This window comes from Tachyglossus aculeatus, chromosome 23 (assembly GCF_015852505.1).
Source record: "Tachyglossus aculeatus isolate mTacAcu1 chromosome 23, mTacAcu1.pri, whole genome shotgun sequence".
NCBI classification, from domain to species: domain Eukaryota; kingdom Metazoa; phylum Chordata; class Mammalia; order Monotremata; family Tachyglossidae; genus Tachyglossus; species Tachyglossus aculeatus.
The window spans coordinates 37072273-37089215 of NC_052088.1; the positions used below are offsets into that span (position 1 = coordinate 37072273).

Here is a 16943-nt window from a genome sequence, read left to right on the forward strand (position 1 = left end):
ATGATGATGGTATTTATTAAGCGCTTACTATGTGCCAGGCACTGTTCTAAGCGCTGGGGGGATACAAGGTAACCAGGTTGTCCCACATGGGGCATCAACACCCTCCTTCCCCACCACCCCCTACAGCAAGGGGGATCAGTTACCCTTGATTGTACTTTCCAAATGCTTAGTAATAACAATAATAATAATAATGGTATTTATTAAGCGCTTACTATGTGCCAGGCACTGTTCTAAGCACTGGGGGGATACAAGGTAACCAGGTTGTCCCACATGGGGCTCACAGTCTTAATCCCCATTTTCCAGATGAGGGAACTGAGGCACAGAGAAGTGACTTGCCCAGAGTCACACAGCTGGCAGAGCCGGAATTAGAACCCAGGACCTCTGACTCCCAAGCCCGGGCTCCATCGTCCGAGCCCCGCTCTACACCCCGTAAGCGCTCAATCAGTACGACTGAATGAATTACACGTCCTGAGGGGCAAGGTAAAAGGCTTTATAACTTCCAGGGTGGTGGTTTATTTTTTAACCGCTCCGTTTTAGAACACCCTTTCGGAGTCTGCTATACACAAAATAGACGCACGTAAGGTGCCGCACTGTATCAATGCTTGCCGCCCGGTGCCATTTTTAATGAGTCAGATAGCTTATGAATAAATAAAATAAGATTAGACCCAACAGCACTCCTTCGCATTGGCCGAGGAGAGCCCGCCGCCCCGGGCCGTCAGGCGCGGACCCCTCCCACGGCGGCCGCCGTCTTCCAAGGAGAGATTCCGTCCCCTCGCCCCGGCAGCAGCGGTGGGATGGCCTTCCCCCCCCGCCCGCCGCCTCACGCGTAGAAAATGAGTTCTGGAATCTGTCCTCCTTGGACGCCCGTGCCGTTGGTGCTGTCCGAGGAACACTGGAACTGGAAGGTCACCTTTCCGCACTGCACCTCCGTCATGCCCTCCTGCCCGAAGTAGCTGAGCTCGTTGCCGTCCAGCACGGCGCTGACGTTGTAAAAGGTGTCCTGCTCCACCTGGACGGGGTGCTCGAACCAGACGGCGAAGGTGCTGCTGGACCCGTCGGAGACGAACTTGGTCAGGTTTTGGGCCAGCAGGACGCCGAGCCGCTTGAGTTCGATTCTGACGCCGTACTCGGCTTTGCCGGAGCTGGAGCCGTACAGGCCCAGCCCGGCGATAAATATCCTCCGGTCGACGGCGAACTGGATGCTGTCGCAGCGGCCGCGGTACCTCCACTGATTGCTGCGGTAGGCCGACGACTGGAAGCGGTGGCACCTCTGCGGGGCCAGCCCCTTCCGCTTGGTCAGCGGGAAGGCCAGCTGGGGCTTGTTGGCGGCCGTGTACCACAGGAAGATGCTGCGGGTCTCCTCCAGCGTGAGCACGTCCGACTGGGCCGCCCCGTTGGCGAACTCCTCCAGGGTCATGGTGGGGATGCGGACCAGGTAGAGGGCCTTCCCCAGCACCTTCCTCTGGTTCCCGGGGCTGACGGCCAGCCCCCGCCTCCGGCACTCGGCCCCCGCCCAGCCGAGGACGGCCTCGAACACGACCGCCTCCTTGGCGTTGAGCGCCTCCCGCGTGACGATGATCTCCAGCGTCTGCCGGTCGATCTCGCGGAAGCCCTCGGACGCGAGGGCCACCTCCGCCTGGGCGTCGATCACCTCCCAGCAGCGCTGGGTCAGCTCCGGCTCCTCGAACAGGCGGCTCTGGGAGAGGAGGACGCAGGCGTTCTTGGCCTCCAGGCTCGTCTCCAGGAAGTTGACGCAGGCCTTGGCCAGGGCGGGGACGATGTACTTCTTGGCCGCGTACAGCGTGGCCAGCACCGTGTCGGCCTCCAGCTCGATCTCGTCGCTGTACATGTACCTGGGCAGACGGAGGGCCCCCCACCGCTGATGACGCGGATGTGGCCGAACTCGCCGTTCGTGCCCGACCTCTTACCGGGCGCAGAACGCCGTGCAAAACGCTCCGGGGAGGACAGCGGGAGAGTCGCTAGACACGGTCCTGCCACGGAGGAGCTCCTGCAAACAGCGGACGGAGCCCCCCCAAGCCCTCACTTTGGCCTGGAACCGAACGGCCAAACCCCGCTGGCCCCACCGTCCTCCACGGTGGGGCTAAATACCCTCTGTCGTCAAGGGGATTTATCGGTGCGCAGAGCACTGTGCTAAGGGCTTGGAGGAAGAGACTCCCAAGGGAGCGCGCTCTCCCCACCCCGCAGGCGCTGCCCCCCCCAAATCCTCCCCACCCCCTTTCTCCCAAGGGAAGAGACCACTCACTTCAGCAAGATGAGGAAGGCCGCCGGTTCCACGTCGGGGATGTGGATTTCCGACTTGACCTCGGCGAGGTCCCCGTAGAACATGGCGTAGAAGACGGAGCTCCCAACCGCCAAGACGTACTGGGAAGGAGGAGAGTTTCCAATCAACGGTGGCATCGTGCCCCCCGCTCCGGGCCCGTCGACCCCCAACAAGCAGAAGCCATTCAGCCCGGGCGTTATTATTATTATTATTTCATTGAATGGTGCTTATTGAGTGCTTACTGTATGCAGAACACTGCACTGAGCGCTGGGAACGAGGAGGCGCAGAGCCCAAACCGAGATGGCCGGGAATTCCCTAATTCCCAAAGTGGCCTTTCCGGTCGAGTGTGAGCCCGTCGTTGGGCAGGGACCGTCTCTATCTGTTGCCGATTTGTACTTCCCAAGCGCTTAGGCCAGTGCTCTGCACACAGTGAGCGCTTAGTAGATACCATTATTATTATTATTATTCGTGGCTCAATGGAAAGAGCACGGGCTTGGGAGTCAGAGGTCATGGGTTCAACTCCCCGCTCCACCAACTGTCAGCCGTGTGACTTTGGGCAAGTCACATAGGTTCTCTGTGCCTCAGTCACCCCATCTGTAAAACGGGGATGAAGACTCTGAGCCCCCAGTGGGACAACCTGCTCACCTTGTCTCCCCCCCAGTGCTTAGAACAGTGCTTTGCACATAGTAAGCGCTTAACAAATACCATCATTATTATTATGACTATTATTATTAAGGGTGCCAAGGCGCGGCCGTGCCAGCCGTGTCCACGAGGGAATGAAGGAGTGGCTCTGAGGGAATGGGGCAGCTGTACCAACCTTGTGAGCAGGGACTGTCTTGGACGCCCCCACGGGGCCGACGACGAAGTGAACGTCGGCCATGAGCTCGTTATTGAACATGAGCGCGTTCCTGGAAGACGCAAGGAGAGAAGAGGGGGCGGCTGAGGGGAGGCCGCGCAGCTCAGAGGGAAGAGCCCGGGCTTGGGAGTCGGAGGTCATGGGCTGTAATCCCGGCTCTGCCACCTGTCAGCTGTGTGACCTTGGGCAAGTCACTTCACTTCTCTGGGCCTTAGTTACCCCATCTGTAAAATGGGGGTGAAGACTGTGAGCCCCCACATGGGACAACTTGATCACCTCGTATCTCCCCAAGTGCTTAGAACAGTGCTTGGCACATAGCAAGCGCTTAACAAATGCCATCATTATTATTGTTATTTGCTGTGTGACTTTGGGCAGGTCACTTCTCTGGGCCTCAGTTCCCTCATCTGTAAAATGGGGATGAAGACTGTGAGCACCCCTGTGGGACAACCTGATTACCTTGTATCTATCCCAGCACTTAGAACAGTGCTTGGCATGTAATAAGCACTTAAATGCCCTCATCATTATTATTATTCTTATTAGCTGTGTGACTTTGGGCAAGTCACTTAACTTCTCTGTGCCTCAGTTCCCTCATCTCTAATAATAGTAACAATAATAATGATGGTATTTGTTAAGCGCTTACTATGTGCCGAGCACTGTTCTAAGCACTGGTGGTGGTGGTGGGGGGGGGGATACGAGGTAAGCAGGTTGTCCCACTTGAGGCTCACAGCCTTCATTCCCATTTTCCAGATGAGGGAACTGAGGCCCAGAGAAGTTAAGTGACTTGCCCCAAATCACACAGCTGAAAAATGGGGATTGACTGTGAGCCCCCACCGTGGGACAACCTTGTATCTTCTCCAGTGCTTAGAACAGTGCTTGGCACATAGGAAGCGCTTAGCAAACACCATTATTATTATTGTTGTTATTATTCGTGGCTCAATGGAAAGAGCCCGGGCTTTGGAGTCAGAGGTCATGGGTTCAAATCCTGGCTCCGCCAATTGTCAGCCGTGTGACTTTGGGCAAGTCACTTAGGTTCTCTGTGCCTCAGTTCCCCTCATCTGTAAAATGGGGGTTAAGACTGTGAGCCCCCCGTGGGGCAACCTGATCACCTTGTGCTCTCCCCAGCGCTTAGAACAGTGCTTTGCACATAGTAAGCGCTTAACAAATGCCATTATTATGATGATGATGATGATGATGATTAAGGGTGCCAAGGCGCGGCCGTGCCAGCCGTGTCCACGAGGGGGCGCCGCGGGCCCTCACCCAGCCGGCGGCCGCCCGGGTTCCTTCATTCATTCATTCATTCATTCAATCGTATTTATTGAGCGCTTACTGTGTGCAGAGCACTGGACTAAGCGCTTGGGAAGTCCAAGTTGGCAACACATAGAGACGGTCCCTACCCAACAACGGGCTCACAGTCTAGAAGGAGACAGACAACAAAATAATAATAATAATGGCATTTGTTAAGCGCTTACTATGTGCAAAGCACTGTTCTAAGAGCTGGGAAGGTTACAAGGTGATCAGGTTGTCCCACGTGGGGCTCAGTTTTCCTCCTCCAGGAGGCCTTCCCAAACTGAGTCCCCTCCTTCCTCTCCCCCAGCCTTACCTCCTTCCCCTCCCCACAGCACCTGTATATTCGGTTGTACGTATTTATTACTCTATTTTATTTGCACATATTTATTTTGTTAATATGTTTTGTGCCTGTCTCCCCCTTCTAGACCGTGAGCCCCCTGTTGGGTAGGGACCGTCTCTACATGTTGCCAACCTGGACTTCCCAAGCGCTTAGTACAGTGCTCTGCACACAGTAAGCGCTCAATCAATACGATCGAATGAATGAATCCCCCTTTTCCCGATGAGGGAACTGAGGCCCAGAGAAGCGAAGCGACTTGCCCAAAGTCCCCCAGCTGACAGTTGGCGGAGCCGGGATTTGAACCCATAACCTGACTCCAAAGCCCGGGCTCTTTCCACTGAGCCACGCTGCTTCTAAGCTCCGGGGTAGGTACAAGTTAATCAGGTTGGACACAATCCCTGTCCCACATGGGGCTCATACTCTTCATCCCCATTTTCCCGATGAGGGAACTGAGGCCCAGAGAAGCGAAGCGACTTACCCAAAGTCACCCAGCTGACAGTTGGCGGCGCCGGGATTTTGAACCCTGTTTTATTTTATTAATATGTTTTGTTGTCTGTCTCCCCCTTCTAGACTGTGAGCCCACTGTTGGGTAGGGACCGTCTCTATATGTTGCCAACTTGTACTTCCCAAGCGCTTAGTACAGTGCTGTGCACACAGTAAGCGCTCAATGAATACGATTGATTGATTGATTGACTCCAAAGCCCGGGCTTTTTCCACGGAGCCACGCTGCTGCCCTTCAAAGTAAAACATCCATTCATTCAGAGAAGCGGCGTGGCTCCGTGGAAAGAGCCCGAGCTTTGGAGGCAGAGGTCATGGGTTCAAATCCCGCCACCGCCAACTGTCAGCCGTGTGACTTTGGGCAGGTCACTTCGCTTCTCTGGGCCTCAGTTCCCTCATTTGTAAAATGGGGGTGAAGACTGTGAGCCCCACGTGGGACAACCTGGTCGCCTTGTAAATTCCCCAGCGCTTAGAACAGTGCTCTGCACATAGTAAGCGCTTAATGCCGTTAAAAAAAAAAAAGACTGTGAGCCCCCTGTGGGACAACCTGATCGCCTTGTGACCTCCCCAGCGCTTTGCACATAGTAAGCGCCTAATAAATACCAACGTTATTATTATTATTCTATCGTATTTATTGAGCGCTTCCTGCGTGCTTCTCTGGGCCTCAGTTCCCTCATCTGTAAAATGGGGATGAAGACTGTGAGCCCCACGTGGGACAACCCGATCGCCTTGTAAATTCCCCAGCGCTTAGAACAGCGCTCTGCACATAGTAAGCGCTTAATGCCGTTTTTTTTTTTTTTAAAAAAACTGTGAGCCCCCCGTGGGACAACCTGATCGCCTTGTGACCTCCCCAGCGCTTTGCACATAGTAAGCGCCTAACAAATACCAACGTTATTATTATTATTCTATCGTATTTATTGAGCGCTTCCTGCGGGCTTCTCTGGTCCTCAGTTCCCTCATCTGTAAAATGGGGATGAAGACTGTGAGCCCCCCGTGGGACAACCTGATCGCCTTGTAAATTCCCCAGCGCTTAGAACAGCGCTCTGCACATAGTAAGCGCTTAATGCCGTTTTTTTTTTAAAAAAAAAAACTGTGAGCCCCCCGTGGGACAACCTGATCGCCTTGTGACCTCCCCAGCGCTTTGCACATAGTAAGCGCTTAACAAATACACCAACGTTATTATTATTCTATCGTATTTATTGAGCGCTTCCTGCGTGCTTCTCTGGGCCTCAGTTCCCTCATCTGTGAAATGGGGATGAAGACTGTGAGCCCTCCATGGGACAACCCGATCGCCTTGTAAATTCCCCTGAACAGCGCTGTGCACATAGTAAGCGCTTAATGCCGTTTAAAAAAAAAAAAAGACTGTGAGCCCCCCGTGGGACAACCTGATCGCCTTGTGACCTCCCCAGCGCTTTGCACATAGTAAGCGCTTAAATACCAACGTTATTATTATTATTTTTCCATCGTATTTACTGAGCGCCTCCTGCGTGCAGAGCACTGTACTAAGCGCTGGGGAAGTCCGTGGGGGGGGGGGGGGCTCACCTCTCGCGCAGGGTGGGGTGGAAGGCCTGCCAGTGCCCCGGCTCCACGTGGTTGTTGTTGTTGAGGTTGCGGAGCGTGGGCGGGGGCGGGGGCGTTGGCGGGGGGCCCGGCCTCTTGGCGGGGGGCGACGAGGAGGACGAGGAGGAGGAGGAGGAAGCGGCGGCGGCTGCGGCAGCGTTGGGGCCGGCGGGGTACAGCTCCGCTGCCATCTTCCCCCTTCAGCGGGCGGGAAGGCCCGCCTTCATGGCGGCGGCGGCGTCGGGCTCCCCCGGCCTCCCGACCGGCCGGCTCCGAAGCCCCCGACCGACTGCGCTCCCCTCCCCTCCGACCCCTCTAATACGAGCCGCCGCCGGCGCGTCAGCACGGCCCGGGCCAATGGGGCGCGCCCGGGCCCTTGGCCACGCCCCCTCGTGCCGCCTGCGCCAATGGGGTGCGCCGAGGTCTTTAGCCACGCCCCTTCGAACTGCCCCGCCCCCTCGTGCCGCCTGCGCCAATGGGGAGCGCCGATGGCTTTAGCCACGCCCCTTCGTGCTGCCCCGCCCCCTCGTGCCGCCTGCGCCGAGGGGGCGCGCCGATGGCTTTAGCCACGCCCCTTCGTGCTGCCCCGCCCACTCGTGCCGCCTGCGCCGATGGCCTTAGTCACGCCCCCTCTTGACGCCTACGCCAGTGGGGCGCGCCGAATGCTTTAGCCACGCCCCCGTGCTGCCCCGCCCCCTCGTGCCGCCTGCGCCAATGGGGAGCGCCGATGGCCGTAGCCACGCCCCTTCGTGTTCCTTCCCCCCCACTCGTGCCGCCTGCGCCGAGGTGGCGCGCCGATGGCTTTAGCCACGCCCCTTCGTGCTGCCCCGCCCACTCGTGCCGCCTGCGCCGGTGGCCTTAGCCACGCCCCCTCTTGCCGCCTACGCCAGTGGAGCGCGCCGAGTGCTTTAGCCACGCCCCCGTGCTGCCCCGCCCCCTCGTGCCGCCTGCGCCGATGGCCGTAGCCACGCCCCTTCGTGTTCCTTCCCCCCCCACTCGTGCCGCCTGCGCCAAGGGGGCGCGCCGATGGCTTTAGCCACGCCCCCTTGTGCCGCCTGCGCCGATGGCCTTAGCCACGCCCCCTCTTGCCGCCTACGCCAGTGGGGCGCGCCGAATGCTTTAGCCACGCCCCCGTGCTGCCCCGCCCACTCGTGCCGTCTGCGCCAATGGGGTGCGCTGATGTCCTTAGCCACGCCCCTTCGAACTGCCCCGCCCCTCGTGCCGCCTGCGCCAATGGGGAGCGCCGATTGCTGTAGCCACGCCCCCTTGTGCCGCCTGCCCCAATGGGGAGCGCCGATGGTTTAGCCACGCCCCACCGTGCTGCCATGCCCACTCGTGCTGCCTGCGCCAATGGGGAGCGTCGATGGTCTTAGCCACGCCCCTACGTGCTGCCCCCGCCCCCTCGTGCCGCCTGTGCCAATGGGGCGCGCCAATGGCTTTAGCCACGCCCCTCGTGCTGTCTGCGCCAATGGGGCGCGCCGATGGATTTAGCCACGCCCCTTCGTGCTGCCCCCCCCCCCCCCCCACGCCCGCCCACTTGTGCCGCCTGCGCCAAGGGGGTGCGCCGATGGCTTTAGCCACGCCCCTTTGCACTGCCACGCCCCTCTGTGCCGCTTACGCCAATGGGGAGCGCCGATGGCTTTAGCCACGCCCCTTCGTGCTGCCCCGCCCCTCGTGCCGCCTGCGCCAATGGCCTTAGCCACGCCCCCTCGTGCCGCCTGCGCCAATGGGGAGCGCCGATGGCCTTAGTAATAATAATAATAATAATAATAATAATAATGACATTTGTAAATGCCACCGTTATTATTATTAAGTGCTTACTATGTGCAAAGCACTGTTCTAAGCGCTGGGGAGATACAGGGTGATCAGGTTGTCCCACATAATCCCCATTTTCCAGGTGATGGAACCGAGGCACAGAGAAGTGAAGTGACTTGTCCAAAGTCACACAGCTTCTCACCTGTCCCGCCGTTGACCCCCGGCCCACGTCCTCCCCCTGGTCTGGAATGTCCTCCCTCCGCACATCCGCCAAGCTCGCTCTCTTCCTCCCTTCAAGGCCCTGCTGAGAGCTCACCTCCTCCAGGAGGCCTTCCCAGACTGAGCCCCCTCCTTCCTCTCCCCCTCGTCCCCCTCCCCCCGCCTTACCTCCTTCCCTTCCCCACAGCACCTGTATATATGTATATATGTTTGTGCGCATTTATTACTCTATTTATTTATTTATTTTACTTGCACATATCTATTCTATTTATTTTGTTTTGTTAGTATGTTTGGTTTCGTTCTCTGTCTCCCCCTTTTAGACTGTGAGCCCACTGTTGGGTAGGGACCGTCTCTATATGTTGCCAACTTGTACTTCCCAAGCACTTAGTCCAGTGCTCTGCACACAGTAAGCGCTCAACAAATACGATTGAATGAATGAATGAACCAGGTGGAGTAGGAAAGAACAGGATGATTGGTGGGGGCGGGGGCGGGGTGTTGGTCAGAACAAGGCAGATGGGTTATGGCCAGGAGCAGGCGGACGAGGAGAGCCAGGGCCAGGCAGAGGGAGAAGACCAGGGTTTGGAGTAGGAAGGCCAGGACCAGAATGAGGAGGAGGGTCAGGACTAGGATCAGGGGCAGGAGAAGTTAAGTAATCTTCCCAAGGTCACATAGCAGAGAAGTGGCAGAGCGTGATTAGGTCCCATGTCATCATCATCATCATCATCAATCGTATTTATTGAGCGCTTACTGTGTGCAGAGCACTGTACTAAAGCGCTTGGGAAGTACCAATTGGCAACATATAGATACAGTCCCTACCCAACAGTGGGCTCACAGTCTAAAAGGGGGAGACAGAGAACAAAACCAAACATACTAACAAAATAAATAGAATAGATATGTACTAATGAGATAAATAAATAGAGTAATAAATATGTACAAACATATATACAGGTGCTGTGGGGAAGGGAAGGAGGTAAGATGGGGGGGATGGAGAGGGGGACGAGGGGGAGAGGAAGGAAGGGGCTCAGACTGGGAAGGCCTCCTGGAGGAGGTGAGCTTTCAGTAGGGCCTTGAAGGGAGGAAGAGAGCTAGCTTGGCGGATGGGCAGAGGGATTGGGGGCATTCCAGGCCCGGGGGAGGACGTGGGCCGGGGGTCGACGGCGGGACGGGTGAGAACGAGGCCTAACGGTGAGGAGGTTAGCGGCAGAGGAGCGGAGGGTGCGGGCTGGGCTGGAGAAGGACAGAAGGAGAGAACACTCAACTGCAGCATGTGTGCAAGCTCCATCTGCCTAGCCCTTAGAGCTGCAATCAGGCAATCAATTGTAGTTATTGAGCACTTACTGCGTGCGGACCACCAGGCTAAGAGCTTAGGAGAGCTCAATACGGCCGAGCTGGTAGACACATCCCTTGCCCACAAGGAGCATACGGTCTACAAGGACTTTTTAATACTATCATTCCAGGCTGCAGTTCATTTTCCTTGGATTTTGTTCATCCAACCTTACTTCCTTCCGAGTCGGAGCATAATTCCTTTTGATTTCAGGCTTATGCGCGAATCAGTAATGACCGTGGATGAAGATACTTGCTGGCAGCTGCGGACTGGCTGGGTGGTCATCATAATAGTGATGGTTTTTGTTAAACGCTTACTATGTGCCGAGCACTGTTCTAAGCGCTGGGTTAGATACAGGGTTATCAGATTGTCCCACGTGGGGCTCACAGTCTTCATCCCCATTTTACAGACAAGGGAACTGAGGCCCAGAGAATCAATCAATCAATCGTATTTATTGAGCACTTACTGTGTGCAGAGCACTGTACTAAGCGCTTGGGAAGTACAAGTTGGCAACATACAGAGATGGTCCCTACCCAACAGCGGGCTCACAGTCTAGAAGGGGGAGAAATGACTTGCCCAAAGTCACACAGCTGAAGCAGCGTGGCTCAGTGGAAAGAGTCAGAGGTCAGGGGTTCAAATCCCGGCTCTGCCAATTGTCAGCTGTGTGACTTTGGGCAAGTCGCTTGACTTCTCTGTGCCTCAGTGACCTCATCTGTCAAATGGGGATGAAGACTGTGAGCCCCACGTGGGACAAACTGATCACCTTGTAACCTCCCCAGCGCTTAGAACAGTGCCTTGCACATAGTAAGCGCTTAATAAATGCCATCATCATTATTATTATTATCAAGTGGCGGAGCCGGAATTAGAACCCACGACCTCTGACTCCCAAGCCCGGGCTCTCGCCACTAAGCCACGCTGCTGCTGCTTTTATTATCATTATAATAATGATAATAGCGATAATAATTGTGACATTTGTTAAGCACTTGCTGTGTGCCAAGCACTGTGCTAAGCACCAGGGTATATACAAGCAAATCAGTTGGGACACAATCCCTGGCCCACGTGTACTTCCCAAGCAACTTGTACTTCCCAAGCGCTTAGTACAGTGCTCTGCACACAGTAAGCGCTCAATAAGTACGAGTGAGTGAATGAATGAATGAATGAATGGGGCTCATTGTCTTAATCGTCATTTGGCAGTTGAGGGAACTGAGGCACAGAGAAGTGAAGCGACTTGCCTAAGGATGTACAGCAGACTAGTGGCCGAGTCAGGATTAGAACCCAGGGCCTTGTGACTCCAAGGCAAACGCTCTATCCACTTGGCCATGCTGCTTCTTAGAGACTTGGTCCTTCACTCCTTTGAGGAGACTTTAATAAGCAGGTACCAAAGTCCATCAGTGGTGTTGACTGAACTCTTATTATGTACAGAGCATTCATTCATTCATTCAGTCGTATTTATTGAGCGCTTACTGTATGCAGAGCACTGTACTAAGCGCTTGGGACGTAAAGTTGGCAACATTTAGAGACGGTCCCTACCCAACAACGGGCTCACAATGGGTAGAGAGCGCAGTGCAGAGTTGGTAGGCACGATTCCTGCCCGGAAGGAGTGTACAGGCTACTCGGGAAGATAGACATTAAAATTAAAATAAGTAGAATTCATAAGTAAGCGCTTAGTACGGTGCTCTGCACACAGTAAGCGCTCAATAAATACGATTGATGCAGTACCGTGGGGCCGGTCCGGCGTGGATATCGGAGGGCTTAGGGGGTGATGCAGAGCAGGTTTGTGGAGGGGATCAAAATGCTTCAAGGGTCCAGACCCAACAAATGCCATCATTAGGATTATCACCTGTATATCTGTTTGTACGTATTTATTACTCTATTTATTTTATTTGTACATATTTATTCTATTTATTTTGTTAATACGTTTTGTTCTCTGTCTCCCCCTTCTAGACTGTGAGCCCGCCGTTGGGTAGGGACCGTCTCTATAAGTTGCCAGCTTGGACTTCCCAAGCGCTTAGTACAGTGCTCCGCACACAGTAAGCGCCCAATAAGTACGATCGATGATGATGTTGCCAGCTTGGACTTCCCAAGCGCTTAATACAGTGCTCTGCACACAGTAAGCGCTCAATAAAGACGATTGAGTCAGACGATTCAGTCGTCCTTATTGAGGGCTTACTGTGTGCAGAGCACTGTACTAAGCGCTTGGGAAGCACAAGGGATGTGGGTGGGAGGATTGAATACCAGCTGTAGAGAACTTTCTTCCCGTTACAGACTGCGGCACGTTAAACAAGCTTTCATTTTCTTCAATCGCCTCGAATCTGTGCCGCAGAATGAGAAGCCAAAACTGGATATATCGTGGAGTGACCCATTTGAAAAACAGCCCGGTTGGCACAGCCAAGTAGTAAAAAGGCCGAGGTTTTAATGGGGACCGAGTGTGCTTTTTGGGACGGCTGCAGCGTTCCCAAAGCCGCACCGCCCGGCAAGGCGGGGAAGAGGGGGGCAGTTCCGACGGGACCATCATCATCATCATCATCATCATCAATCGTATTTATTGAGCGCTTACTATGTGCAGAGCACTGTACTAAGCACTTGGGAAGTACAAATTGGCAACATCTAGAGACAGTCCCTACCCAACAGCGGGCTCACGGTCTAAAAGGGGGTGACAGAGAACAAAACCAAACATACTAACAAAATAAAATAAATAGGATAGATATGTACAAGTAAAATAAATAAATAGAGTAATCATCATCATCATCATCATCATCAATCGTATTTATTGAGCGCTTACTATGTGCAGAGCACTGTACTAAGCGCTTGGGAAGTACAAATTGGCAACATCTAGAGACAGTCCCTACCCAACAGCGGGCTCACGGTCTAAAAGGGGGTGACAGAGAACAAAACCAAACATACTAACAAAATAAAATAAATAGGATAGATATGTACAAGTAAAATAAATAAATAGAGTAATCATCATCATCATCATCATCATCAATCGTATTTATTGAGCGCTTACTATGTGCAGAGCACTGTACTAAGCGCTTGGGAGGTACAAATTGGCAACATCTAGAGACAGTCCCTACCCAACAGTGGGCTCACAGTCTTAAAGGGGGAGACAGAGAACAAAACCAAACATACTAACAAAATAAAATAAATAGAATAGATATGTACAAGTAAAATAAATAAATAGAGTAATCATCATCATCATCATCATCATCAATCGTATTTATTGAGCGCTTACTATGTGCAGAGCACTGTACTAAGCGCTTGGGAGGTACAAATTGGCAACATATAGAGACAGTCCCTACCCAGTAGTGGGCTCACAGTCTAAAAGGGGGAGACAGAGAACAAAACCAAACATACTAACAAAATAAAATAAATAGAATAGATATGTACAAGTAAAATAAATAGAGTAATAAATATGTACAACCATATATACATATATCCAGGTGCTGTGGGGAAGGGAAGGAGGTAAGAAGGGGGGATGGAGAGGGGGACGAGGGGGAGAGGAAGGAAGGGGCCAGTTGGCAGATGATAATTGCGCCGTTTGTTTAAGGTCTGAGAAAACAGATGACGGAACGCAGCAAATGACCCGCGATAGAAAAAGTCACCGGAATTCCGGTCCCGGGAATCTGTCGCACGCTCCATCAGGTAAAATGGTGAAGCGGATCACCCGAAAATAGCAATCGGGTTGCCATACTCTTGACTCGGAATCGGGGCTCGAGCCTGTCCAGCTAAAGAGAAGCAGCGTGGCCCAGTGGAAAGAGCTCGGGCTTTGGAGTCAGAGGTCATGGGTTCAAATCCCGGCTCTGCCACTTGTCGGCTGTGTGACTTTGGGCAAGTCACTTCACTCCTCTGCGCCTCAGTTCCCTCATCTGGAAAATGGGGATGAAGATTGTGAGCCCCCCGTGGGACAACCTGATTGCCTTGTATCCTCCCCAGCGCTTAGAACAGTGCTGTGGTTTTGTTTGGTTTTGTTCTCTGTCTTTGGTTTTGTTCTCTGCCTCCCCCTTTTAGAGTGTGAGCCCACTGTCGGGTAGGGACCGTCTCTAGATGTTGCCAATTTGTACTTCCCAAGCGCTTAGTACAGTGCTCTGCACATAGTAAGCGCTCAATAAATACGATTGATGATGATGATGCTGTGCACATAGTAAGCGCTTAATAAATACCATTATTAAAGAGAAGCAGCGTGGCTCAGTGGAAAGAGCGCAGGCTTCGGAGTCGGGGGTCACGGGTTCAAATCTCGGCTCCGCCAGCTGTCAGCTGTGTGGCTTTGGGCAAGTCTCTTCACTTCTCTGGGCCTCAGTTGCCTCATCTGTAAAATGGGGATGAAGACTGTGAGCCCTGCTTGGGACAACCTGATCACCGTGTAACCTCCCCAGCGCTTAGAACAGTGCTTTGCACATAGTAAGCGCTTAATAAATGCCATAAAAAAAGAGAAGCTGTATGGCCTAATGGATAGAGCACGGGCCTGGAGTCAGAAGGGCATGGGTTCTAATCCGCCGCCTGTCTGTTGTGTGACCTTGGGCAAGTCACTTCACTTCTCCAGGCCTCAGTTACCTCATCTGTCAAATGGGGATGGAGACTGTGAGCTCCACACGAGGCAGGGACTGTGTCCCACCCGATTTGCTTGTCTCCACCCCAGCGCTTAGTGCTGTGCCTGGCACAGAGTTAAGCGCTTAACAAATACCGTCATTATTATTATTATAGAGGGCTCCGTAAACGAGCTGTGAGAAGCAGCGTGGCTTACTGGCAAGAGCCCGGGCTTGGGAATCAGAGGACGTGGGTTCTAATCCCGGCTCCGCCGCTTGTCTGCTGTGTGACCTTGGGCAAGTCACCTCACTTCTGTGGCTCAGTGACCTCATTTGTAAAATGGGGTGAAGACTGTGAGCCCCACGTGGGACAACCTGCTTATCTTGTATCTACCCCAGAGCTTAGAACAGTGCTTGGCACATAGTAAGCGCTTAACAAATACCATAATCATTATTATTGATTGTTATCCTCGTGAACCGTCTGGGATTCGGGGAGAGACCGGTGCTCAGAAAAACGAACCCCTGCCAAGACTTTCTTAGCCGAGCGTGGATGCTTAGTGCTCCACACATTTACTCCCAGGAGATTGTAAATCCTCCCCCAACCCTACCTCTTTCCCCTCCCCACAGCACCTGTATATATGTTTGTACAGATTTATTACTCTATTTATTTTACTTGGACATATTTACTGTTCTATTTATTTTGTTAATGATGCGCATCTAGCTTTACTTCTGTTTATTCTGATGACTTGACACCTGTCCACATGTTTTGTTGTCCAGCCTCCCCCTTCTAGACTGTGAGCCCGTTGTTGGGTAGGGACCATCTCTAGATGTTGCCAACTTGTACTTCCCAAGCGCTTAGTACAGTGCTCTGCACACAGTAAGCGCTCAATAAATACGATTGAATGAATGAATGCCAGGGAGACTTAGCACCCTGGAGCTCGGACGTGTGCCACAAGCTCTCTGCCCACCCTGTATCCGGTGAGGCCCAGGGCCTCTCTTGGGCATTCTGTTATTTCCTCTAGATTATAAGCTCCTTGTGGGCAGGGAACTTCCCTACCAACTCTTTTATGAGAAGCAGCATGGCTCAGTGGAAAGAGCTGAAGCTTTGGAGTCAGAGGTCATGGGTTCAAATCCTAGCTCCGCCAATTGTCAGCTGTGTGACTTTGGGCAATTCACTTCACTTCTCTGTGCCTCAGTTCCCTCGTCTGTAAAATGGGGATTAATCAATCAATCAATCAATCATATTTATCGAGCGCTTACTGTGTGCAGAGCACTGCACTAAGCGCTTGGGAAGTACAAGTTGGCAGCATATAGAGACAGTCCCTACCCAACAGTGGGCTCACGGTCTAAAAGGGGGAGACAGAAAACAAAACCAAACATACTAACAAAATAAAATAAATAGAATAGATGTGTACAAGTAAAATAAATAAATAAATAAATGGAGTAATAAATATGTACATACATATATACAGGTGCTGTGGGGAAGGGAAGGAGGTAAGATGGTTAAGACTGTGAGCCCCCCATGAGACAACCTAATTACCTCGTAACCTCCCCAGCGCTTAGAACAGTGCTTTGCCCATAGTAAGCGCCTAATAAATGCCATTGTCATTATTATTATTAGTCTCCCAAGGGCTTAGTACAGTGCTGTACGCACAATTGATTGATTGGTGGACCCTTCTCTCATTCATTCAGTCGTACTTATTGAGCAGTTACTGTGTGCAGGCACTATACTAAGCGCTTGGGAAAGTACAATACAACAGTAAACAGTGCCATTCCCTGCCCACAATGAGCTCACAGTCTGGAGTTGGGGGAGACAGATCCCAGTACAAATAAATAAAATTACAGATATGGATATAAGTGCTTTAGGTCTGGGAGGAGGGATACAGATACGTACATAAGTGCTTTGGAGCTGGGAGTGGGGAAGAGGAAAGGGAAAAAACATGACGCACGAGGGAGGGGAAGATGAGAAAAAATGGGCCTTAGTCTGGGAAGGCTTCTTGGAGGAGATGGGCCTTCAATAAGGCTTTGAATTGTGGTTGTCTGTCAGATTAGAGGAGGGAGGGCATTCCCGTTGTTGGATAGGGACCGTCTCTATATGTTGCCAACTTGTACTTCCCAATCGCTTAGTCCAGTGCTCTGCACACAGTAAGTGCACCGTATTAAGTGCTCAATAAATATGGTTGAATAAATAATCAGTCCCCGTCCGGGTCTGTGTTCGGATGATGACGATGATGATGATGGCATCTGTTACTTGCTCACTATGGTGAAGAGCACTGTCTAGACTGTGAGCCCACTGTTGGTAG

At 52.9% G+C, this 16943-nt stretch overlaps 2 protein-coding genes across 3 annotated transcripts in view; one reads left to right on the forward strand and one right to left on the reverse strand.

Moving 5' to 3' along the window:
- Nucleotides 1-16943, forward strand: part of BRF1 (BRF1 RNA polymerase III transcription initiation factor subunit) — a 211352-nt gene that overhangs the window by 80733 nt on the left and 113676 nt on the right. The gene's annotated exons all lie outside the window — the stretch shown is intronic.
- On the reverse strand, nt 598-7010 carry BTBD6 (BTB domain containing 6). The gene is made up of 4 exons (XM_038765693.1): nt 6802-7010; nt 3099-3189; nt 2264-2382; nt 598-1853 (listed from the first exon to the last, which is right to left on the reverse strand). The coding sequence occupies exons 1-4, from the start codon at nt 7008-7010 to the stop codon at nt 821-823; spliced, it is 1452 nt and encodes a 483-aa protein (XP_038621621.1). The 3' UTR covers nt 598-820.